Source organism: Sphaeramia orbicularis, chromosome 1, assembly GCF_902148855.1.
Source record: "Sphaeramia orbicularis chromosome 1, fSphaOr1.1, whole genome shotgun sequence".
In the NCBI taxonomy this organism is placed as follows: Eukaryota; Metazoa; Chordata; class Actinopteri; order Kurtiformes; family Apogonidae; genus Sphaeramia; species Sphaeramia orbicularis.
Genome location: NC_043957.1, coordinates 32,850,820 through 32,877,007, shown reverse-complemented (window position 1 = coordinate 32,877,007; position 26,188 = coordinate 32,850,820). Strand labels below are relative to the sequence as shown.

At 38.9% G+C, this 26,188-nt stretch overlaps 1 protein-coding gene across 6 annotated transcripts in view; it reads left to right on the top strand.

The window, feature by feature from the left end:
- gne (glucosamine (UDP-N-acetyl)-2-epimerase/N-acetylmannosamine kinase) overlaps positions 1–26,188 on the top strand; it is a 40,136-nt gene that overhangs the window by 9,424 nt on the left and 4,524 nt on the right. For 2 of the 6 annotated variants that reach the window (XM_030144214.1, XM_030144200.1), the window contains exons 2-11: positions 16,517–16,585; positions 17,196–17,344; positions 20,064–20,310; positions 21,108–21,315; positions 21,402–21,554; positions 21,740–21,952; positions 24,115–24,202; positions 24,415–24,625; positions 24,726–24,855; positions 25,715–25,936. In XM_030144214.1, coding sequence (XP_030000074.1) covers positions 16,535–16,585; positions 17,196–17,344; positions 20,064–20,310; positions 21,108–21,315; positions 21,402–21,554; positions 21,740–21,952; positions 24,115–24,202; positions 24,415–24,625; positions 24,726–24,855; positions 25,715–25,936 — 1,672 coding nt within the window. In that variant the 5' untranslated portion in view covers positions 16,517–16,534. Of the gene's footprint in view, positions 1–1,490; positions 1,748–13,211; positions 13,287–13,318; positions 13,344–16,516; positions 16,586–17,195; positions 17,345–20,063; positions 20,311–21,107; positions 21,316–21,401; positions 21,555–21,739; positions 21,953–24,114; positions 24,203–24,414; positions 24,626–24,725; positions 24,856–25,714; positions 25,937–26,188 lie in introns of those variants that run through there. The other 4 variants (XM_030144221.1, XM_030144191.1, XM_030144208.1 and 1 more) reach the window with 4 other exon arrangements.

Sequence of the window (26,188 nt, the reverse complement as noted above, 5' to 3'; positions counted from 1 at the left end):
AAATGAATCTGAATCAATCAGTTAATACTTAATCGAATCAAATCGCAATTAATCGATTCAGAACCTTATGAATCAAATTCGAATCGATTAAGGAAATTGGCCATGATACCCAGCCCTACTATCAGTGCATGTCTTTGGATGGTGGGAGGAAGCCGGAGTATCTAGAGAGAACCCACGCAGACACAGAGAGAACATGCAAACTCCACACAGAAAGGTCCCATCCCCATCGACTGGTGTTGGAATCAAACCCAGGACCTTTTTGCTGTGAAGCACGAGTGCTATCCACTGCACTACTGTGTAGCCCTTGTTTGGTAATATTTGAGTCATTTATATTTACCATGGTACAGGTGACATTTTATGTTTTGGCCCTTGAGTTGTGTTCATAATAAAATGGACACAACAAAATAACAAACACTTGATTTAAAAAAAAAAAAAAAAAAAAAAATTAGTCGTTTAGATTAGTCGACTAATCAAAAATTAGTCAAACGATTAATTGTAAGAAAATTAGTCGTTAGTGGCAGCACTAAGGAGCTGTGTGTAAGAATTATGTTCCAAGTTAACATAGGGGTGTATGATATGACGATATTAGATCGTGATGGATTAGAACGTATCGATGATCCAACAAAGCAGTGTTCCGTTCCATGTACTCCACAATGAGTATGCGCAGTGAAAGTGAAACTTAAAACGGCAGGCCAAGTCTATCATAACTTAAGACTTGGTCCTTACAGAGTCGGGCATACTTGACTCTGTGAACATTAAACTGTTCAATGTGAAACTGGTACGCTCCATTATGAAACCTCAAATGTTCAAGCGTGCAGAGTCCACGCCGCTCACAGTTTGTGCACAGTTCGCAGCCGTGAGTCCTCCACATACAGGTCCGTCGTGTTATACTCTTAGAATAGTGGATGTCAACACTACAAACCTCTTCAATCAGCCGAAGAGACAGCATTCAAACAGTATGAAAGTCAAACTGAACTAGAACACCAGCTACACCACAGCCAGAAACAACAGGTAGAGCTAAATAAAAGCAAACTACTTTAACAAGCATTTAGTAAAGGCACTATGAGAAGAGGAGCAAGCACATTCCACATTGATTCTTTTTTGGATTGCCTGGATTATTCTTCTCATTTTGGACTTCTTCCTCCATCCAAGACCACCCAATACACTGATTAGCTACCCGTTGAAAACCCAGAACTACCAGCCACCTGTTCTGGAAGCCTGGAGGATTATTGGAAACAAGCATTTCTTCATTGATATTATTGATTGATTTTAATTGAAAAGCACTTTCTGCCAAAGTGCATTTTTTAAATGCAGCGAGCTATCACCACAAGACATTTGAAAAAAGTCCAGAATGCCCATCTTCTTCCTCATTACTCATCTTGCACAATTCCTGGTTTACTAAAGTAAGGAAAAATATTTTGTGTGCACTGGGCTAGAAGGGGAGGTCCTTGTCACTTCTTTAAAGGCTTATAAATAGGTACATGGGCACAATATAAGACTCCCACTGTCTCTTCTTTTCTCCGCTGGTCTACTGTGTGTGTACCGTCTATGCATGTGCATACCATTAGCTACCTTTTATTTACTGTGGCCTGGCTAAACGGAGAAATAATATTATAGAATAATAATAGAGAGGAAGGAGACTGAAAGGAGAAACGGGTGATTTCTTGTTTTTTCCCCTTTTATTGCTGAGAGTTCACAAAGCTGTGGGATGGAAAGACATGTGGTTAATGTGTGCATAGACCCTCATGTAAGTCAGATGGCCTTTTCTTTGTTTATTTCCTCTCTCCTTGCCTCAGTATTTGGTCTTTATTTCTGTGTCACCCCCTGTCATCGGCTCTCTCTTACACTGCCTGTATCTCTGTCTGCCACTCCTGCTGTATCATCTGTATCTTTGGTTCCTGCCTGCATCCCTGCTCCCACATCACTTTCTTGTGATACTGGAGTAGAAGTCATTGGTGCTCTTAATGAAGTTGTGGGTGGCTGAGGAGAAATGCAAAAGGGATTTTTTTTTTTTTAAATGTCTTTTTAGTGCAAGGGAGTAGATGACTTCCCAGAACTAGAGCATTGGCATTCATTTTTAACAATTTTTAAATTTAGATTTTTATATGTGTGTGTGTGTGTGTGTGTGTGTGTATATATATATGTGTGTGTGTGTGTGTGTGTATATATATATATATGTGTGTGTATATATATATATATATGTGTGTGTATATATATATGTGTGTGTGTGTGTGTGTATATATATATGTGTGTGTGTGTATATATATATGTGTGTGTGTGTATATATATATATGTGTGTGTATATATATATATATATATATATGTATATGTGTGTGTGTACAGGGTGGGGAAGCAAAATTTACAATATTTTGAGGCAGGGATTGAAAGACAGTGTATGACCAATTAGTTTATTGAAAGTCATGAGAATTTATTTGCCACAAGAAAATTGACATAATAGAAAATGTTTTTATTCTATGTGTCCTCCTTCTTTCTCAATAACTGCCTTCACACGCTTCCTGAAACTTGCGCAAGTGTTCCTCAAATATTCGGATGACAGCTTCTCCCATTCTTCTTTAATAGTATCTTCCAGACTTTCTCGTAATAGTTTTGCTCATAGTCATTCTCTTCTTTCCATTATAAACAGTCTTTATGGACAATCCAACTATTTTTGAAATCTCCTTTGGTGTGACGAGTGCATTCAGCAAATCACACACTCTTTGACGTTTGCTTTCCTGATTACTCATATGGGCAAAAGTTTCTGAAAAGGTACGGATAATAGTGTTAGGTATGATTATGACATCAATATATGTTTGGTTTCAAAACAATTGACGTAGTGCCTGCTGAGAAAAAACAACTAAATGTTCATTGTAAATTTTGCTTCCCCACCCTGTGTGTATGTATATATATATATATATATATATATATATATATATATATATATATATACACACATATATTATTTTCATGTAGATGCTATCCAGTACTGACAGCCTTTAAAAGAAAGAAAAATAACTTTATTTTCACATGCTATACATTCACATGTAACATGCAAACATGTTGGACAGGAGCAGTGTTCATTTTGATTCTGATTTCCAATCTTTGCTAAAATACCATTTACGTACAATATTTCAGACGTGAACTGATTTAACTTTGGTCTGCTTTTAGTTGACTAAATGTTAAGTTGTCTTTCACCACTTTTAAGTTATCAGTGAACAAATTGCATGGCAACTTTTATATAATAATAATAATCTTTATTTATATAGCACTTTTCATACATTAAAAACTGTAGCACAAAGCGCTTTACATATCAGTTTAAAAATCAGTACCGCCCCCCACTCACACCCACCCACTCACCTGCACACACACACACACACACACACACACACACACACACACACACACATATACATGCAAACCCACAAGCTCACACATACTTAAGAATACTGACTGAGCACGGGTAGACCAGAACAAAATGTACAAGTAAAAGTAAAAGATCAATTTAGGAGGCGCTGTCTCAGGGAGCCATTCGCACCAGGAGGCAGCCGCCGACCCCGGCGACCAGGCACCAGCAACACAGCCCCGCATCCCAACTAGTGGGAGAGGGCCAACTGGGACCCCCACACACCAGAAAGGAGCGGGCCCCAGTGAGAGAAGGCGCCACAGCCCCCTGAGTCCACAGCCGCCCCCCGGCATGGAGGGCTCCCTCTGATGAAACACCGGAGAATAAGAAACATTAAAAAGATATAAAAGAACTGATTAAAAGAAGCTAAATTTAAGACATATATGAAAATAATAAAAAATATTAAACATTAAAATGATAAAACAGAAGCACTGGTTAAAAGAATCTTAAGATATATATATTAAATATAACTATAAAACCTTTGCGTAGATAAAACAGAAGCATCAGTTAAAAGCCAAATTAAAAAGGTGGGTCTTGAGCCTGGTTTTAAAAATTTCTACATTCTCTGTGGCCCTGAGGTTCCCTGGCAGGCTGTTCCAGAGGCGAGGAGCATAATGCTGAAAAGCTGCCTCGCCATGGGTTTTTGTGTTGGCTTTTGGAACTGTTAAAAGGCCAGTGCCAGAGGACCTCAGGGTCCGCGAGGGTTCATAGGGTAAAAGCAAGTCTAAAAGATAAGAAGGCGCAAGACCATTAAGACACTTTAAAGACTATTAAAAGGACCTTAAAATCAATCCTGAAACACACAGGGAGCCAATGCAGTGATTTTTAAAACCGGTGTAATATGAGCCTGCCTTCTGGTCTTCGTCAGCACTCGAGCGGCTGAATTTTGGAGAAGTTGGAGTTGTGAGATTCTATCTTTGGGAAGACCAGAAAGCAGGGCATTACAGTAGTCAATCCTACTGGAAATAAAAGCATGCATCAGCATCTCCGTGTTGGCTCGAGAGAGAACTGGACGGACTCTGGCTATGTTCTTAAGATGGTAAAAACCTGTTTTTACAATAGATTTAATGTGTGGTATGAAAGTGAGCTCAGAGTCAAAGATAACGCCCAGGTTTTTTACTTGTACAGAATGGTTGAAAGAGTATGCTTGTAATTTTGGTAAGTATTTCTCTCTCGTAGCCTCAGGACCGATAACTAAAACTTCAGTTTTGCCCTAGTTGAGCTGTAAGAAGTTTTCTGCCATCCAGGTTTTAATATTTAAAATACAGTTAAAAAGGGCATCAACTGGCCAAGTGTCTTCAGGAGACATGGCAATATACAGCTGTGTGTCATCAGCATAGCTGTGAAAGTTGATGCCATGTCTCCTGATGATATCCCCAAGTGGGAGCATATATAAATTAAAAAGTATGGGGCCTAAGATTGATCCTTGGGGCACACCACATCTAATTTCATGGATCGCTGAAGAGCATGTATCCATACTTACCAAAAATTTCCTATCTGTGAGATAGGATTGAAACCAGTTAAAAACAATACCAGAGAGGCCCACCAGGTGTCTCGGTCTATTTAAAAGATTTGGGTGATCTACTGTGTCAAAAGCAGCGCTCAGATCCAGTAGCACCAGGACTGAGATCTTGTGTGAGTCCAAGTTGCACCTGAGATCATTGACTATCTTTAAAAGAGCTGTCTCTGTACTGTGATTAATCCTAAAACCAGACTGATATTTTTCTAAAATGGTATTTTTATTTAAAAAGTCATTCAATTGATTGAAAACAACTTTCTCTATAATTTTGCTTAAAAAAGGTAAATTGGATATGAGTCTGTAGTTATTAAAATTGTCTGGGTCCAGGTTGCTCTTCTTCAGAAGGGGCCTCACCACTGCCGTTTTAAAGGCAGCAGGAAAGGTGCCCGTCTGAAGAGAGCAATTAACAATGTTTAAAAGCTTGCTTTCAAAGGATCCATAAAATAACTTAAAAAGCGATGTGGGAATTGGGTCTAAAAGGCAGTTGGTTGGGTTTACTTGGGAGAAAACTCTACCAAGTGTCTGAGCATCAATCAGGGCAAAACTGTCCAGTGTTTCATCAGGTAAAAGTATACCCTCAGTCTTATTAAAAATGGTTCCTTGAACAGGTAAAATACTAGATCTGATAAAATCAGTTTTGCTCCTGAAGTGGTCTGCAAAACTATCACACAAGGAGTCAGTTGTGGCAGAGTGTCTGGTGATATCTGGATTAATTAAATGATCAATGGTGGAGAAAAGGAGTTTGGAATTATTTTTGTGTGTATAGTAGTATAGTAGTATAGTATAGTAGTAATATGTAGGAAATTCTTTTTTGAGGTATAAGGCTGAATACAGGACTTTATTTTCAACAGTATATTTGCAGTGCTGTGGTTTTGTTGCAGCCTCCAGATCTCTAAATCCTCCTGCTTGGGGTTCTGAAACTATGGATGACAGATCATGACATTCTAACCCAGTAGTGTCAAACTCATTTTAGTTCAGGGGCCACATGGCCTACAGCACAATTTAATCTCCAGTGGGCCCGACCAGTAAAATAATAAGATAATAACCTATAAATAATGAGAACTGAATTTTTTCCTCTGTTGTAGTGCAAAAACTCAAATTACGTAGTGAAAATGTTTATGTATGTACACATTATCCTTTCACAAAAAAATGTGAGTAACCTGAAAAATTTGTGAAATTTTAAGAATATTAGCTATGCCTCAGCTAATCATTCATACATGTGCCTACTCTACTAATGTTACCTTATCTTAAAAACTCCATAATTTGTGGTTATAGTGGTTAAATTTCAACAGCTGGCAAACACAAGCTAGGTAACTATAGGGCTACAGCTGAAAATCAAACATAGCAGTTGTGTAAGATATAAATTTATACAAACGCTAATACGTATCAAAGAAAACAGAATTTACAACATAAATATCTGCTACTACAGGAAATACACTTGATAATTTGAAAGATGAGGATATCTTATTAACTTAGCGCTGGAATTGCTAGATCAGCTGCAATAGAAATGAATGTATTCCGATGGCGTTGCACTCAATGTATCATGTGTCAATGTAATATCGGCCCCTCCATAACCCAGAAGTAGGTCCATATATACGCGGTCTGCCATTTTTTACAGCGGGAGTCTATGGAAGTGTCGCGACTGTATGTATGTTAATGGCTCTGGGTTCAGCCTTAGATAGGGTGAGGAGCTCAGACATCCAGGAGGGACTCAGAGCAGAGTCACCACTCCTCCACGTCGAGAGGAGCCAGTTCAGGTGGTTTGGGCATCTAGTATGGCTTAGGGATGTCCCGATCTGATCTAAAGATCGGCATTGGCTGCTGATCTAGCATTTTTTTTAGAAGATCAAGAGGGCTCAATGCTCCCTTAAACAAACGTCTTGCCCGCTCAAATTAAAGTTTCTGACAGTAAGGAAAAGGAAAACAAGCTGCACAACAGCAGGAGACTAAAGGCCCACACAGAGTCGGGTGTACTTGACTCTGCAGTCATCTGCGTGTACTCGAGGCAGACTCAATGTGAACCCAAAGCAGATGTCCGCCAGATACGTCCGCGCAAAGCTCAATTTTTATGACCATGTAGACTCCATGTATGAGTACTCTGTGTCACTTAATGTAGGATGATGTAAATGTAGAAAATTGGTATGCTCAACTATGAAACTTCAAATGTCCACAGACAGTGCTCAGAGTCCGTGCTGCTCACAGTACACGCACAGAGTGCCCGACTCTGGGAGCCTTTAGAGGAATTAGTAAAGCGGCCATAAGTTTCACTTTCACAAATTTGTATGGTCGTGGTCTGCACATACTCATTGTAAGGTATATACGGATGGGAACACACCCCTGTATAATCCCAGGACGGACCTGTCCATAGACGTGCTATAGCATGGATGGCAAACATAATTTGGCTCACAGTATGAATTTGTAAAGGGCAAAAATTATATTAAAGTTATTAAGAATCAAAGGTGTCATATTTGTTTTAGTTCAGTTTCCGCATTCAGCCCAATTGTGATCTCAAGTAAAATGATAGTGTAATAACCTATGAATAATGACTCCAAATTTAAATCAAAATTTCATAGTAAAAAATATCGCTATCGGCAAAACTAATCATAAAGCAATCTGATCGGATTGGACGCAAAAAAAATCCAGATTGTGACATCACTAGTATTGATGCCTCCCGGATGCCTCCCTGGGGATGTCTTTCGGGTGTGCCCAACTAGGAGACCTTGGGGCTGACCTAGGACACACTGGAGGGATTATATCTCTTGGCTGGCCTAGGAACACCTCAGGATCCCCCCTGAAGAGCTGGTGGAAGTGGCCGAGGAAATGACTGTCTGGTCTTCTCTACTGAGGCTGCTGGCCTGAACCCGGATAACCGGAAGACAATGAGTTCTAGTATGAGCATTGCTCACTATCTGTATTGGCTGCAGAACCCGATTTGAACATCATGATTTTTCATTGGCTGTAGCAATCTTGAGTAACTCACACAGAGCATCATCCCTCATCACCATAGTTGATCTTGTGCACCTGCTGTATGTGACAATTTTAGAGAGAAAAGGAGGACTGCTGATTGATGTGCTCTATGGCATTTAGTACAATATAGAAGATTTTTTTTTTTCAGCCTGATTATTCTGAATACAGCCTTAGTTTAGGCTTTGTCGAAATGTACTTCTCACTGTGCTGGGCTGCTAAGAACACCCTGAGGTGTGGCATGGGCTATTGCGAAGTTCATTGTGTGAGTTTCATTCCATGTGTGTATTAGTTGATGGATCAGCTTATTGTGCTCACGCCACCTGCTCTGAGGTGATGTGTCTCAACATGTCATTTTCCGGACAAGTATCTACTTTAGAAAGGGTGTGTTTTCCTGACTTCTGTTGTAAAATTTAGCAGTTTATGTTTATAAATGTCAAGCCTTAAGCTCTGATCAAATCTCTTTCCAAATTGTAGCTCCCTGACATTTTGTCTTACTTATTGTTCTTATTTATTAACAAAAGTCAGTAGATTTGAGTCATTGTTATTTCCACTTACATGAGTTTTAAATAGAGATTCACCATTTTTGAAATACTGATACTATTGTTTTTTCTTTTTTTTGTTTTTTTTGTTTTTTAACCTGTCCTTTTCAGCTTCCAGTATGAGTGTACTGGATGCCATGTGTTGCTTGACACTTTTGCTCTGCAAGAGGGTTTTTAACCGTGGAACAATTCCCCCTATTGGTTGGAATTTATTACTGAGTTTAGGCTACCTGGTGGGAGAATGGGACATGGGATATACACTAAAGATGAGCGATTCTATCAATTCTGCGATATATATCTATTTTGTTTCCCCAGAAAGTATAGATTTTTCAGCAGTGAGTATCGATACATTCCAGCCCCATTCAAATCCCCTGTGTTCCATCTTGCACTTTGCTTGCTGCCCATTTCCCCCGTTCGCTTTGTAGGAATAGTGATTAGGTCAGCCAGCCAGCCACTAGTGTCGCTGTAGAGCATTTCTAGGAAGTTACCAATCTAGATACTGTCTTTACACAGACGTCTTTCTCTTTTTGTTTACGCAGTCAGAGCCAAGAGATTCAGGAGAATGGTGGCGAATATAAAACCAGCACCTTCATACTTAAAAGCAGATGTGTGGGAGCACAGTACTCTCACTTATTGTGTTTATACATTGGGACCTTCAGTTACATTATTTAGAGCCATGAGTTGTAGAGGATTGTGATGTTTATTATAGGGATGCACCGATACCACTTTTTTCCAGACCGAGTAAGAGTATTTACATTTGAGTACTTGCCGATACCGAGTACCGATACAAGTACTTAATAATCCCATTCCAGTTCTTAGTTCCTTTTGTAAATGTGCTTTATTGTCGTTGTCATTAGTCTGACTGGAAAAAAGTGCTGCTACTGACATTTAATGTGTTGGAATGAGTGTTTCTCAATTAATCCATCAGTGGGCGCCGCTCTTAATTAATCATACTGGGAAAATACTACGAAGAAGAGTAAAGTTTTTTTGAGAAGAAGAAGAAAGTCAGTAATAACAAACATGGAGACGACAGAGGCAACACTAATGTGATACTAATATTGCAGTGTTTTCACTGGTGAGATTTAAAAGTGAAGCTTCAGCAGGTAGAGAAAAGAGAAATAAGTTTTAATAAGTTTTAAGAGAAATAAGTTTCGTTTTCACTTCTGTTGGCAGTGGTCCGCACTGCTCCATACTCCCGCTGGTATTCTCATTCTGTTTACGCATCCGTGAGCACCTGGTAAATGGATGGAATGTACACAGAGGACGGACAGAATGCTGTGTCCGTATCTGTCTGTGTCTGTAATGTTACTTGCAGTCAGTGTTACTTTTATCACTGTCATTTATTTTGTTAAATCTCCACACTCTTCACACTCCACACACATTATTCCACCGCCCCGTACCTGCTGCAGTGAACTGTGAATGCCACATGGCCGTAAGTGGTATCGGTGTATTTGTATCGGATTACTTTTACGAATACGAGTACACACACTGAGTATTGGAGCCGATGCCGATACTCGTATCGGTATCGGTGCATCCCTAGTTTATTACAACTTTGGCAGAATCTGCTGTCTGAACTTACCTTCATGTAAGCCTGTACACCTGGCTCAGAGTGACTTCTCCCCTGTGTGTCTGCCCAGTTTACACACACATGCACACACACACAAACATACACACACGGTGCATGCAGAGCTTCCACTGCTGATTGGCATGTGCCGAGTAACCAATCAGATGGTGCTGTGGGAGGGACAATGCTCACAGCACCGAGAAGTGAGAGCAGACGGAGCTGAGACAGCCAGCTGCATCAGAGCAAAGTAACCGCTTCTTAAGTTTGATCCATCATATCGGCCATTGGACACTTTAAAAAGCCGATAACAATAATTGTCAAAATGACAAATATTGAAGCTGATAATTTGCTAGGCCGATAATTGGTCGACCCCTAATTTTTTATCTCCATTAATATGTAGTTTTGAATATCCAAATAAAGTGAAATTTACTATAGTAAATGATAAACAGGGTAAATTCAGAACAACAGGTTTCATGACCAGATCACTACTTGATGTTTCCATCAAAAAGAATGTGGTTGTGCATGCTTGACAGTTTGGACCATGCACATAATTCTTAGGGGGTAAAAAACAAATACGGGGAAAACATTGTACAGCAGCATGGAGTGCACACAGCTTCTTATTGAAAGTAGTAGGCCTATTATATATTATGCATATGTATGCAGATATAATGCAGATATATTTAACCTTTTCTGCCATTGTGATTTAACATCTGATTTAACAAACCAAAGAAACTGTTCCCTCTTTTGTCTCTGGCATTTAGATTATGTGATATAACCTGTTTCCTGTTAAAAATAATCCTTGACAAGACAATTGCTTAGAACAGTGACAAGCCTTGCTATGGATGAAAATAGTACAACCTCTGTTACAGTTTGTATAGCAGCATTCTTTATGCAGCTGAAATCACATGACAGAGCACATTTGTAACAGTTGGATTTTAAGGCCTGATGTGACCTTACCAGGAAACCACACCATTTTCTGTGTGTTACTGGCATCCAGATGTATTTGCTGTTCTCCATTCAGGTGTTCTCACATATAGCAAACATACACCTAAGGATTAGGTCTTTTTGTCCCCAGGATGAAATTCACTATCCATCAGCTTAAAATCAGAAAAGAAAGTAAAATAACTAAACAAAAAATAAATAGAATAGAATAGATCTTCATTGTGACTGTAACAGGAACAATGAAAATTCATTTACGAGCACTGTTTTGTTCAGCAGCAAACATTTAATGGCTTGTGGGTAAAAACTGTGCTTGAGTCTGTTTGTTGTTTTTAGTGTCCTGAGTCTAAATAAGGAATAATCAGTTTATTTTTCAGTCTGTCTTCCATGGTCTAACCTCCAACGTATTTAGTGTGAATCTCTTCACTACAATTCACAATAAATCCATTTTTCTCCAACTGTTGAGCCAGCTTTACCAGTTCATCCGGCTGATTTACATCTTTTCTTTGACGTCTTTTCTTTGTTTTGTCTCACCAGAATAGAACAGCGCACCTACCAACACTATCTGGTAAAACATGTGCAGCATTTTAGTGCAACCATTAAAGGACCTGTGCTTCCTTGAGAAAAATAGTTCTCTCTGTCCCTTTTGATAGATTGCATCTGTTCTCAGGAACCAGTCCATCCTGTTGTACAGATGAACACTAGGATATCTGTACGACGTCATTACCTTGACATCCACCAGGTGAAAGGTGGATGAAGAGAGGGGCTTTAGACTTTCATTGGAAGTATTCAGGAGAACACCACCTTTATGTATCAGAGGATGTAGTACTCTGAAGTATTTCAAACATTCAAATGCTTTCTGAAAAAATAGTTGTAGGATACTCTGGAATGTAGTCACTAAGCTCAGAAACACTGAACATTGTCAGCAGTAGTACTGTCTGCTACAAATGCATTTGTTACCCCACCCCCCAAAGGGGAGATAAGGGGTGTTGTTTTTGGTTTGTCTGTTTGTTTGTTTGTTTGTTTGTTTGTTTGTTTGTTTGTTAACACTCTAGCAGCAAAACTATTGGTTGAATTCATATCAGATTGGGTTTAGAGATTGCCAGTGACCCACAATAGATCTGATTACATTTTGGGCAAAGTAGATCAAAGTTCAAATTTTTGTATGAATTTTTAAAATCTTTTTTTCCCCATTTACTTATAATGGGTGAAATTTCAAATGTGTGTAGCAGCAAAACCATTAGTTTAATTCATACCAAATTGAGTTTACAGAATTTTTAAAAATTAAAAAAATTATAAAATTTGAATTTAAATGTAATTTTTTCCCCCCTTTTTACTTATAATGGGCACAATTTCAAATATCTATAAAAACATCAATTTTTTTCAATTTACTTTAAACTTGACACATATATAGAGGCAACTGATATGCTGACATCAGCACACGTATAGACATGATGACATCAGCTGGATCCATGTCAAAATAAGCTACAATACGTGGGAGAGGTGGGGTTTGTTGTGCCTGGATTTACCCTGTGATATGTCTGTAACTTACGCAGCTCTTAGGCCCTAATCCAGAGACTACAGATGAAAATGACCTCTTAGTTATATCAAGTACAATACACTGAATGTGTTATTGTTCAATTTGCAGATCCAGTACATAACATAAAAATTAGCTATTTTTGGGCGTCCAGTCACAGTAGACTTTAGTCAGATCTTTGTAGTCACCTTCCTGTCCATTGTTGCAACACCGGAGTCATCAGAGTATTTCTGGATGTTACAGGAGTCAGTTCAATTCAAAACCTTTGCTTGTCCTTGAGGACCAATTGTTTCTACTGCAGACACAGTAAAAAAACAAAAAAAAAAGCCCAACAACAACAAACAATAATAATAGCAATAACAGAGTGAGACGCAAGACGGTCACATAAAAATTGGTGGAGCAGTTAAAAAAAGGTGTACTTAAATAAAATGGTAACTAATGATAATGATACCTATTCTGTACAGAGTTGAGCATGGAGATGGCTCAAGGATATAAAATATAATTTGTATCTATTTGTTTTGGCTGATGGTTGTCTGAGGGGGGAACCAGAGGCCAGGAATTTAAATTCAGAATGCAAAAGGCGAGTGCTGTCAGCCATAATGGATTTAGCTTTCTCTGACACGTGGTTATTGTACAGTTCTGACAGAGATTTTTGCTGAGTACCAATGATTTAACTGCTGATTTTATGTATCCTGATTATAATGAGTTTTTCAGTTTCAGATTGAGGGATACAAACCAGCAGATGAAAGAAAGTGACAACCTACTCAATAGAAGATCTATAAAACAGTCATCAGAGATCTGTCCCCCTGGAACTTAGCTAGGTTCCTTAGCCAAACAGATACTGCTGGCTTCTCATCAATTATGATGCCTAAATACTAGTAAGAAGGAATCTACAATTTCAACAGCCTCATCATTGATTTTGGTGTTCACAGGGTCAGAGTGGTGTTGTCTAAAATCAATGAAGATGTCCTTGGTTTTTGTAACATTTAACTGTAAAAAGGTTTTAGTGCCCCAGTTTAAAAGCAATTTTAAACAGGACCATCGGAAGTTTCAATGTCCTTTAACAAGCAGGTTGTCAAAATTATTTTGACAGTCTACATGATGTAATGGAGTTGCAAGAGAACACAGCCTTGTGGATATCCAGTTGATATTAATATGTTGTGGTGATGTGCTCATTCACTCTCATTCTTTGAGGGCGCTTTCACACAGTGTATCCAAGTACGGCACGGACTTGGATACGTTCACACCTTTCTTGCAGATGTTGCATTCACAAGTACGTACCGCTGTCCGTGCCAAGTACGAGAAGGTGTTACAGGGCCGAAACAGTAGGTGGTGGTGTGGAAGGAATTCTGTTGCTATCCAACAAACGTGGAAGTCAGAAGAAGGCAAACTCTTATCTATCTGTTAGCCTTTTTAAGGCAAAGTGAAGAAAGGGACCTTCATTGTCTCTGATATGTCACTGAGTGGTTCGGTCGATAAGGCGAGCCCGTGCTGTGTGGATCCGAGGCTTTTTCTGGAGTCAACAGGAGTGCCATCTGTGGTCTCATGGTGATTAAGTCACTTCCGTTGTTGGAGTGGTGATTTAGTCACTTCCGTTCTGGGGCATGGATTGCTTTCACACGGCAACATACTGTACTGGAGTACGGGCAGTCCGTACCCATGACTACCTTCTCAACTGGACTTGGGTATGGTACTTGAGCACGGAACGTTTGAATTCACATGGATAAAATTAAGCGGACTATGGGGTCCAGCATACTTGGATACGGACTCAAGTATGCTGTGTGAAAATGCCTTTAGTCTTGTCTGTGAGAAAATCCAAAACCGAACCCACAATGTTGCAGTCCAGCTTGAAATGTTCTGTGAGCTTTTTACCAGCAGATGAGACTGAATGGTATTAAATGCTGCTGAAAAGTCCACAAATACCAGTCTGACATGGTTTTTCACAGTTATTATGAGAAGTGATGTGATGTAGTGGATGCTTACTTATTGTATGTTTGCTTTTCATAGGATGTAAGTATAATGCTTCATTATGCATTATACATTAAAATTTTATTACAAATGCCCATCTATCCTCATTAAGAATGATCAGTACAGGTGTCAATTCTGAAGAAAAAAATACTTTTTATTTACTGTACATGTAGAACACTACTGGTCACAGTTACTATTACAATTTACCGCAAAATTACTCCTATACTTTGAGCAATGGAGTAATAATTAACAGCACGTACTAAACAAATAACTGAATTTTTTTCTGTCTTGCTGCAGTAATCATGTTGAAATATTTCTTTGCCGCAGTGAGAAGCTTGTTTTGTTAATCTTTGTTCTTTCTGAAGTCAATGACCCCTCATTCTCTCTTCCCACAAGTGCAAAGAGTAAAATCCACCTCAGTCAGTGGGTAGATTTCAGCCACAATCCTCTCAGGAATTTGGTCTCTCTACTTAACCACTGTGACTTTGTGACTTTTTAGATGGCAGCTTTTTTACTGGATATGACACAAGAAAAATGCATTTCTGGCATGCATTAATGAACAAGACTACATGGGAAAATGCCCATAGACGCATCATGGCTAGTGAAGTAAAGGTGGAGGCAACACTAGAATGAACTCCACTCCCAGGCAGATTAACTAAACCGATACACCCTCAAGGTTATTTCCCGAGTGGGGGAGTATTCAGTTAGTGAACTGAAACCCGGAACCTTTATGTAATGCTCAGTCATTGTTATAGATATAATGTGTCATTCTTTCATTCATCAAGCCTTAAGCCAGTTGCATCTTATTTGTTTTTTTTTTTCGAATCAATGTCATGTAGAAGAGGGTGTGGACCAGCAACAGTGGTTTTGACTTTATTCACACCATCAGTGGTAGGATACATTTTAGTAAACCAATGAATGAAATCACATTTCATTTCACTGGTGAACAAAGTGTGTGAGCGTGACCTCTGGATTATTATGCTATGTACTGCCCTACAGCATGTGGCTGAAAAAATACACAGCCTGGCCGGTAATAGTTCCACCCTCTAATACCCTGGTCCTCATTCCTGGTCCTCGAGAGCCACTATACTGCATGTTTTAGATGTTTCCCTCTTCCAGCACACCTGATGGTCATTATCAGGCATCTGCAGAGCTTGATGATAGATTTATCATTGGAATCAGGTGTGTTTGAAGAGGGAAACATCTAAAACATGTTGGGTACTGGTTCTTGAGGACCAGGAATGAGGCCCAGGGCTCTAATATTTCATTGGACAGCCTTAAACTGTGATTATGACACGCATTTGCTGTTGCGTCATTTCGATAATATGATCGCTACAGTTTTTTGTTTTTTTCTTTTTCATAATTGCATTTTTTTTTTAAGGCGCAAATAAATGAGGCTAGACAGGTGTTAAGTCTCAGTGCTCTGGCTTCTTTTCACATTGTGTGTAATTCACTATTTAACATGTCAGCTTTAATGTTTTTTTGTTTGTTTGTTTTTTACAATTTGATGTTACTGAACATTTAAATGATCTCTGACCATTATCAATTAAGTGTTTTTCTGACCAAGTTTCTTCCTCTTATAGGATGGCTCATCACTATCCTTCCAGGTTTTAATGTATTTGATAGATTTAACATAGTTTTTTAGTTTCGGGTATCACCTGAATGGTTTTCTTTGCTTGATGCAGGCCAGTAATTTGATTATGAAAGAGAGTTACAGCTCTTCATGACCATGGGATATGTCCTCTGACAGGGTTGTTTACAAAATTAGAAAATCCTCACTGTATGATTTAAGGTTAAATAACTTGTTACATTTGAAACATACTAATATCTACAGTGATTTTCCAGTGGAGGACCTTAACTATTTTCTTAATAAGCCAGGCTGTGTATATCTGTACATGTACTTTAATTTGTGAGATAAAAGCATTTTTAGTGGGGGTTTTGTGTTTTCATGCTTAGCTGAATTTGAGTATTTGGAAAAAACAAGTGAGTATGATCTGTGGGCAGGTTTGTGTTGAAATGAAGGTATAATATGCATAATAAAACAAAATATACTGAATTTCACCTGCTCTCTGTTGTTTTGTAGGAATTATACTTTCTGAGAATGCAAAGAAACAGAGAGAAGATGGAGCTACAGATGGAGGAGCAAAATCAGGTAAAACTTGAACAATTTCTTTGAGTTTAATACTTTTTGATGTTTACAGCTATGAATACGTACATGAAAATGGATCATTTGTCTTCTCTGTGTGGTAAATGCTAAAATCCATAAAACAAGGACCTAAGCTGTGAACTAATTAATTTTATAGCTTTGTTGCTTTTTAAGTTAATTGCATTCATACTTACATATTCATATGGGGGAGCTGTGACCTAAAAGGTTGAAGAATCCACTTTTGACTGATGGATCGTTGGCTCCGTTCCCCAACCAGCAAAGAATTGTTGGTTGATGTGCCCCTGAGCAAGGCACCCAGCCCCCCACTAGCTCCCCAGGGACCCGACATGGCAACCCACTGCCCCCAGCCTGTAGCATGTGGTGTGATCCTACATGTTCTAGTAATGAGTTAAATGCAGAGGGTCAATTTCAATGTGTGTTGTATGTCCAAATGTAAACTATATACTGTCAAATAAAGATTCTTAATTCTTCTTCTTCTTAATTACCATCTCATTGGTGGTCAGATTTGTACATGTTTTCATGCATGTGCTAAATAAAATGAGCTGATGATCTGTGTGTCTGTGTTTTTGTGTGGCACTACCTGGTTCTGGTCCAGTCTAAGAGGAGGCTGAGGGTGTGTGTCGCAACATGCAACAGAGCGGACTACTCCAAGCTGGCCCCCATCATGTTTGGGATCAAATCCCACCCTGATGAGTTTGAACTGGAAGTGGTGGTGCTTGGCTCACATCTGATTGATGACTACGGGTAAGATCAACTGTCCTGCTTTAAAGTTTTATACAGATATGTTCTGCTCTCATTCATGAAAACTAAAAAAAATTTGCTTTCTCAAAAAATCGTCCAAAACTAAAAGGAGAGTATGCTTTGAAGCAGTGAGTTGACTGTGGGAAGCAAGAAAATACCTGAATTAAACCCAGGGGAATTCTCCAGAATTCCTTTAAACTATTTGTATGTGGTAGCACTTTTACTAGCCTGACCTCAGCCTAGTATCACATACAGGACTGTCATGTTATATCCTCTGTTACTAGAAACACCCACATTTTGGTTCTATATCAGCTTAGTATTGAGTGTAGCTGCTTACCAGCACACAAAACTGTCACTTTTTCCTCTAAAGGAAGGGGGAGTGATATTTTGCAACTCAAGTCACTTTAATCACTTTTTTGGCCTCAGGCTTTGCCTAAAACCACATAAAACTTGAGTGAAATGGCATTGTTTGTTCAGTTCAGTTTCAATTCAGTGTTTTATTTGTTCCTTTCATGAAATTGCACAATTCTATAACATGTAATTGGCACACACATTCATTATACATTGGGTGGTTGTGAACATTATCTTCACGTTTTCACTTTCAGAGCAGCAGTTGGCAAGCTTATAATGCATCTGTGTTGTCAATCTCATTTCATGTCAATGGATGTGACTGTCTTAGAGCAGGTGTGTGTTAGTGAAAAGCAAAGAGATGCATTACATGGAAATTTCTCCTGCAAGTCAAGAAGGGATTTTTGTTCGTGTTTTTGCAGACACGAAAGTGATGCAAATAAGACCAAATTTTTGCATGTAGTTCAGAGGAAAGAATTCACTGCAAACTGCACTGCTACACAGATAGCATCACTATTACACATGTCATTTGAATGTATGGAAATTAGTGGACATTCATGCATTTAGTGCAAAAATCCACACTACAAAACACCAGTGTAAATTGCTGCATACAGTCCAGCTGATGTTGATGCTGCCAGTTTAAAGCTAGTGTTAACTGTGTGTAAACTTGCACCTAAACTACAATCTCTAGCAATTTCCCTGTTATTCCAAGTCTTTGAGTTTGAGGTTTGAATGATTTGACTGACTTTAGGAGGATATTGGACTTATTATGTCGGTATGAGGGTTATCTGTGAGTTTCAGTTACTGAAGGTCCATTTATGCTAGCTTTATGTACATAAATAGCTACGTCCATTTTAAAAGGTGTCAGATCACTGCTTTTTATGGAGATGCATCCATTGCGTGAGAATGAGTGTTAAACAGTTGGTGTCGGCTGCTGCCTTATTGGTACAGACAGCTGCCTGTCAGCCAGCTGAGCCCATAAGAAAGAAAGAAAAAAAAAAAAAAAGAGAATGAGTGTTATTCAGTCAACACCAGAGGGCACCCTTCTTAATTAACATACTAGCCGAATACCACCAAGAAGTGAAAAGGTTTTTGAGATTAGAAGCCGAAGAAAGTCAATAATTACAAACATGGCAATGACGGGAGGTTTTACTAATGTGGATATTAATAATGATATTGAGAAGGGGAGTTGGCATAAATATGTGAGTAGTTTTTGACTAACTCACTCAGTCGCTCTTTGAAAAGTTATGCCATTTCAGGAAATTATTCTCTTCAAATCTCAACACAGCCTCTTTGGTTCCGGGCAGTAACGGTCTGTATCCTCTCTTTGGCATACACATCTGCAAGCGAAGCAAGATGTAGTACAATGGCACATCAGCCAACAATTTCTCTACTGGTCCAGGGAATCGAACAGAGGACCCTTTGGTCACAAGCTGATTCTCAAACTTTCAATGGATCATCCATAATCTTAATGTCAAAAATAAATATTAAAAAAATAATAATAATAATGGAAAATCTGAAACAATTTATAACCTCGTTCTTTGCATCCAACTTTTTGAACAGTTCATAAGGCAGTAATTACCCGTAATCCAAACTTCAGAGGAGTGGAACATGCTTGTGACTGCATAGGCCATAAAATGTCAATCATCCATCCATTTTTCTTTTCAGTGTCCTGAGTGAAAGCGTCTGCATTTATCATTTATTTTAATTCTGAGGGTACGCACTACTAGAAGAAGTTGTAGAATATCTGTGTGTGGTGTTAAATTATGGAATAGATTGAGAGAGGAGCACAAGAAATGTTCAAACATAACACAGTTCAAAAACACTTATAAGAAAAGTTCTTCACAAGATATAGGGATGAGGATTATTAACCGTCTCCCTATGTTCACTGTTTATGTATACATTTATTTATTTATTTATTTATGGCCAGCACAATTAAAAAAATACAATGGTAAAATGATTGTGTCTGTGTGAATGTGTACTTGTATAATGTGTGTATATGTATAAACGTATGTATGTGTATACGTGTGTGTGTGTGTATAAATTTATATGTATATAAAAATATAAAAAAGAAAAGTAAAAGGAATAGGGAGAAAAATATATGTTATTAATATTTTATGGAGAAGGGTCGGGATTAAATAAGTCGCACTTCCTTCCATTCCTTTTGAGGCATGTAAATGAAACTATTGTGCCGTTTTTCTTTCTAAGATTGTCTTGATTGTTGATTTTTGTATTATTTATGTTTTACTTGTTCACATATATACTACCTTTCATTGCATGTTTGGAATAAATCACTAAATCAAATCAATCATTATGAATGTTATGATTATTTCTTTTTAATTTGTGGGTTTTTTTTTCTCTTTTTGCTCTGTAGGAACACATTTCGTATGATCGAGCAGGATGACTTTGACATCGGCTCCAAACTCCACACTGTTGTAAGAGGAGAGGACGAGGCAGCCATGGTAGAAAGTGTGGGGCTAGCTTTGGTAAAACTCCCGGATGTGCTTCAGAGACTGCACCCTGACATCCTGGTTGTCCATGGCGACCGCTTTGATGCACTGGCACTTGCAACTGCTGCAGCGCTGATGAACATACGAATACTTCACCTTGAAGGAGGAGAGGTAAGGGAGCAGACAGAATGCGAACGATCAATAAGGAAAAACAGATATGCATGGGACAATCATCACCTAGAATGGAAGAAAGTCCTCACACTTCACACCAGTGCAGCACCACTTTTTTGGATTTATTCAAGCTCTGGCATTTCAAGTACAGTAAATAAAACCTCATGGCTTCAGTAGATCTTATAGGAGCTACAGTGCTGTGCAGATTTGTATTCACTGCTATTACCACTCAGGGAGTTGACCTTTTTTCCCTTTTTCGTGATCATTAAGGACAGACGCAATATTTGTAAAGCACATGATGTTCATTTCATTTATCACTGTTCCTGTAAAAAAACATAAGAGATAATATTTTCATTTTTAAAAAATTATACTTTCAGTTTCACAAAGGTAAGGCAGCGGGAAATCCTTTGTAGGTGGTGTATTTTAATGAATGTTTTTCTTTTCTGAAATGTGGTCAGAAATGAGAAATACATGTAGTTGATTTGGCTGTTTTTAAATTACAGTTAGTAGGAGTCTTGCATGAACCATATATCAATAAGAGCTAAATTTCAAGATGAATCCATGATGATGATGATTATACAGAAAAATGGAAATGCATGGCACAAACGGCAACAATAAGTAATTAAAATGAACAAATTGTCGTTTTTAGTCTTTTAGTCTTGCACCCCTCAGAGGAGCCTTATCTCGCTCCCCTTTAGTTCAGACCCTGAGGACATGGCTTGAGAATAGATTTGATCTTACTTTCTTAGTGTGGCTCTAGTGAAAACATGTTTTATCTCTCTTATTCCTTTTGTAAGGTGAGTGGAACAATAGATGACTCAATCCGTCATGCCATCAGTAAATTGGCCCACTACCACGCTTGCTGCACACGCAGGGCAGAGCAGCACCTTATTGCCATGTGTGAGGACCACTCTCGCATCCTTCTTGCTGGCTGCCCTTCCTACGATAAGCTGCTGGTGTCACATCACAGAGAGGACTACATGGATATTATCAAGAGCTGGCTTGGTATGTGGTGACAGAGATGGGCCAAAAATATTGGTGTCTTGATGTGTTTATGTTTGCATTTGATGTGTTCTGTAATTCGTTTGCAGGTGACAAGGTGAAGGAGAATGACTATATTGTGGCTCTGCAGCACCCAGTCACCACAGATATCCAGCACTCTATTAAGATCTATGGACTAATGCTGGATGCGTTACTCTCCTTTAACAAGAAGACGCTCATCCTCTTCCCTAACATTGATGCAGGTTAGTAACACATCTTGATCTCTTCAATATTTGTCCAAACCCTCACATGAAGAACAAACCAATCTTAAGGAGGGATAGCTTCTATTTAAGCAGTTTCAGTGACTGGTAATTGTCATTGTGTTGGCCATTAAAATGGATATGTGAGTAAATTCTGTCTAATGAACCCATTTTTCTCATGTAAACAGGAAGTAAGGAAATGGTGCGCGTAATGCGAAAAAAGGGCATCGAGCAGCACCACAACTTCCGCGCGGTGAAACACATTCCCTTTGAGCAGTTCATCCAGCTGGTTTGCCATGCCGGCTGCATGATTGGAAACAGCAGCTGTGGAGTTAGAGAAGCAGGGGCCTTTGGTACTCCTGTCATTAACCTGGGGACAAGACAAACGGGTAGAGAGACAGGTGAGAAGGGAAACAAAACGTGCTGTTTTGACATTTTTGTTGTAGTAAAGTTATGGCATTAGGCCTTACTTTGTTATACGAAATGTATGAAAATAGGTGAAAATGAGCACACAGCAGCCCATCAATACTTCGTAATCTGAAAAGTGAATGTGCGATGTCCTTGAATGATAATTAGATAAATAATACATACATATTTGTTTGCCTGTTCTCCCATCGGGTAATATCCGTACAGTAATAAAATAATTAAATCCAACCAGTAGGGGGAATTGATCTAAGGTTCAAAACCCTGTTAAACTGTCAAGCAACTCGGGGTATAAGTACACTTATATTGGAAGCCAAATTACTGAACAGGACAGAGTAAAAAAATAAATAAAACAAATAATATAGAGAATGAAGAATACAATCACAAAGTACTACTTAACACATAAAGACCCAAACAGCCTCAGACAACCAAAACCATCTACATCTAACAATCTAACTATCTAAACTGTTTAATACCTTTAATACCTGTTGATCCACTAATCCTATCAATACATGTAAATAATTGGTGTAAAATGCAGTTACCATCTTTTCATGGTCATCAGATATGACCCATGTTGACGTTCAGAGGCTCCATAGTTACCGTGGAAACATCGTTAGCTTCTACAACATTGATTCACCAGTAAAATCCATGGAGTTGGATCAATGACAGTGGATGGATACACTGGGTTTATGTTCAGTTAATGGTGTATTTGCTGAAAAAGTCTTTTTTTCCTCAATTTTATCTGTTTCTGATATAATACCCCTCAACCTTATTCTGAGCTTTTATGAACATCTACATGATCAGTGAATTAAATAGAGGAAAATGAATAATTTTTACTGTAAAAACACAAAATGCAGTGGATAATAAAAATAATGGTGAAAAATCACTTAAGAAAAGTTAACTCTTTAAGTGCCAGACAGTTAAGGGGCTAATAAGCCTTAAAAGTGCCACAGAATTTGGCCGTTTTTCAGTATTTCGCGTCGTTTTTATATTTGAAGAATCCTGCAGGAAACCGCTCGGTAACATCCAACCGATTGCTGATAAGATTCAAAACGCAGCCGATTCATTATTGATCGTAATTTGCATAATTCATAATAATAATAATAATAATAATCTTTATTTATATAGCACTTTTCATACATTAAAAACTGTAGCACAAAGTGCTTTACATATCAGTTTAAAAATCAGTACCGCCCCCCACCCACACCCACCCACTCACCCGCGCACACACACACACACACATACACATACATGCAAACCCACAAGCTCACACATACTTAAGAAGACTGACTGAGCACGGGTAGACCAGAACAAAAATGTAAAAGTAAAACATCAGTTTAGGAGGCGCTGTCTCAGGGAGCCATCCGCACCAGGAGGCAGCTGCCGACCCCGGCGACCAGGCACCGGCAACACAGCCACGCATCCCAACTAGTGGGAGAGGGCCAACTGGGACCCCCACCCACCAGAAAGGAGCGGACCCCAGTGAGAGAAGGCGCCACAGCCCCCGGAGTCCACAGCCGCCCCCCGGCATGGAGGGCTCCCTCTGATGAACCACCGGAGAATAAGAAACATTAAAAAGATATAAAAATATTATTCGGTCGCGTGACCTCAAATTCCCGTCTGCTTGGTCTCAAAAGGGGGACACAGAAAGAACGTCATCGAAATGTGAGAAAGAAATGGGGGTGGATGGTTTGTTTGTACACAAATATGGCGTGTTCTCCAAAGCCGATCTGATCGGCCCGTGGCACTTTACAGGTTGGTTTCGTAAAGCCGATTTAATCGGCCCATGGCACTGAAAGTGTTAAATATGGAGAAAAAACTTTTTTGGAACTGTGACATAAGTAGCACTGGGTCTTTATGGGTTAATGTTTTTCCCTATTGTGCTTGTGAATTTTTGACTAGACATCATGGAGGTTGTGGGAGCAGCTCTGCAGAAACACATGTCGTTACCAGCCTATTCACAATTATTATGTGTCAGATGACACATAATAATTGTGAATAAAGATAAATTAGGACCAAATGCTGTGTATGAGTCAACACATCTCCATAGGAATGACAAGAAGAAGCCACAGTATTTTGGTTTTCTGGTTTGCTCCAGGTTGTTTAGTTCATCGCTGACATCTTCCTTGATCTCTTTCAGGTGAAAATGTTCTCCATGTTAGAGATGCTGACACCCACAATAAGATTTACCATGCTCTGGAGCTGCAGTTTGGAAAACGATACCCCTGGTGAGATGATAGTGTTTATATATTTTCATCCTATAGCATATTTGCCATTGTGTTGTTTCAGCTCAAACGTCATGTTTCAGATTTTGTGAATAAAAGGCAAGGAATTATGGCCATTATTACTCACTACTTATAAATTTATTTATGCCTTATGTTCCAAAAATATAATTCTGTTGTGATGATGTAAAAAAAAAGTGTTTCTGTTTCCCCACCAGCTCTAAGATTTATGGTGATGGCAACGCAGTGCCTCGTATTCTCAAGTTTTTACGTGCTATTGACCTGGAAGAGCCCCTCCAGAAGACTTTCTGTTTCCCTTCTGTCAAAGACTGCATCTCCCAGGATATTGATCACATCCTGGAGACACAGAGTGCCCTGGCTGTTGATCTGGGTGGGACCAACTTAAGAGTGGCAATCATCTGCATGAGGGTGGGCTTCATGGACACAACAGAGCAACTCTTCTCCAAGTATTTAACCTGATGTCATCTAAACATACATACTTGTTTTATCCTCTTTCATCTCCGTCTAGGGCAAGGTAGTAAAGAAATATACTCAACCCAACCCAAAGACCTTTGAGGCCAGGATGGAACTTATACTAAAGATGTGCAGAGATGCCATGCGGGATGCTGTCCGCCTCAACTGTAGAATACTTGGTGTTGGTATGAAAAAAATCCCATTTCCTAATTAGAAACAACTGTAGTAGCTTCACAAAAATATCTTAATTGTCACATCAATATGATTTACTTTCTGTAATAATATGTGAACGTAATGTGTAATTTTGCTTTAAATTATTAGAAAGGCTAGTACACATTATTTATTTTTAGCAGCTGCATTTTAAATACGTAGCTTTTTGGGACCTTTTTGTCAAAAGACCTTTGAATAATAAAACTACAAGTGAGTTTTTCTGGGTCCACTTTTGACATGAACCCTGAGTTTGGCTTTATTTGTAAAATAAAAGTCACTTTTACTACTTTTATGTGTTTATTAGGCATGGTCATCATCAACTCTAAACACAGGTTTAGTTTAATATTCAGTATATTTAATATTACATATAATATTTTGGCATTTAATATTTTAGCCAAACAGGGGTGCAGTGTTGAGCACTGTCACCTCATAGCCAGAAGGTTCTGGGTTTGATTCTAACAGCAGAGCAGCCAGTGGGGAGGTGGGGAGTTTGCATGTTCTCCCTGTGCATGTGTGTGTTCTCTGTAGGTACTCCCACTTCCTCCCACCATTCAAAAACGTGCACCTTAATAGGTTAACTGATCAATCTAAATTACCTGTAGGTGTGAATGTGACAGTGAAGGGTTGTTTGTCTGTATGTGTCAGCCCTGTGATGAACTGATGACATGTCCAGGGTGTACCCCACCTTCACCTGAAGGTAGCTGGGTTAGGCTCCAGCACCCTCGTGAGCAGTTCGGAAAATAAATGAATGAATAAGTAATATTTTAATATTGTTCCTTAAAACATACCGCTTTGAACTGAAACAATTAAACAAAGTTTCTATCTACATCCCAGGAGTGTCCACAGGTGGGCGTGTTAACCCACAAGAAGGTGTGGTAATGCATTCCACAAAGCTGATCAAAGAGTGGTCCTCGGTGGACCTGAGGACACCCATCTCTGACGCCCTGCACCTGCCCGTCTGGGTCGACAATGACGGCAACTGTGCTGCACTGGCTGAGAAGAAGTTTGGTCACGGCAAAGGAGTGGAGAACTTTGTTACAGTCATCACAGGAACCGGTAAGAAAGCACCTTAATGAACTCAATTAAGCAAATTAATAGTACAGCAAATTATTTTTTTCCTGATAAGTCCTTGCAGATTGTCACTGTGCTTGCTCACTGATATACAAACTTCGATCGAATTATCAGAATATATCTTTTACTTGTTCTTCTGTCAAGTATTGTCCACATGAAATGCCTTAAATGTACTTAATTGAATGCACTTAATAAGACATTTGCTTCTGTTCTTATGCAGGCATCATGTTAACATTT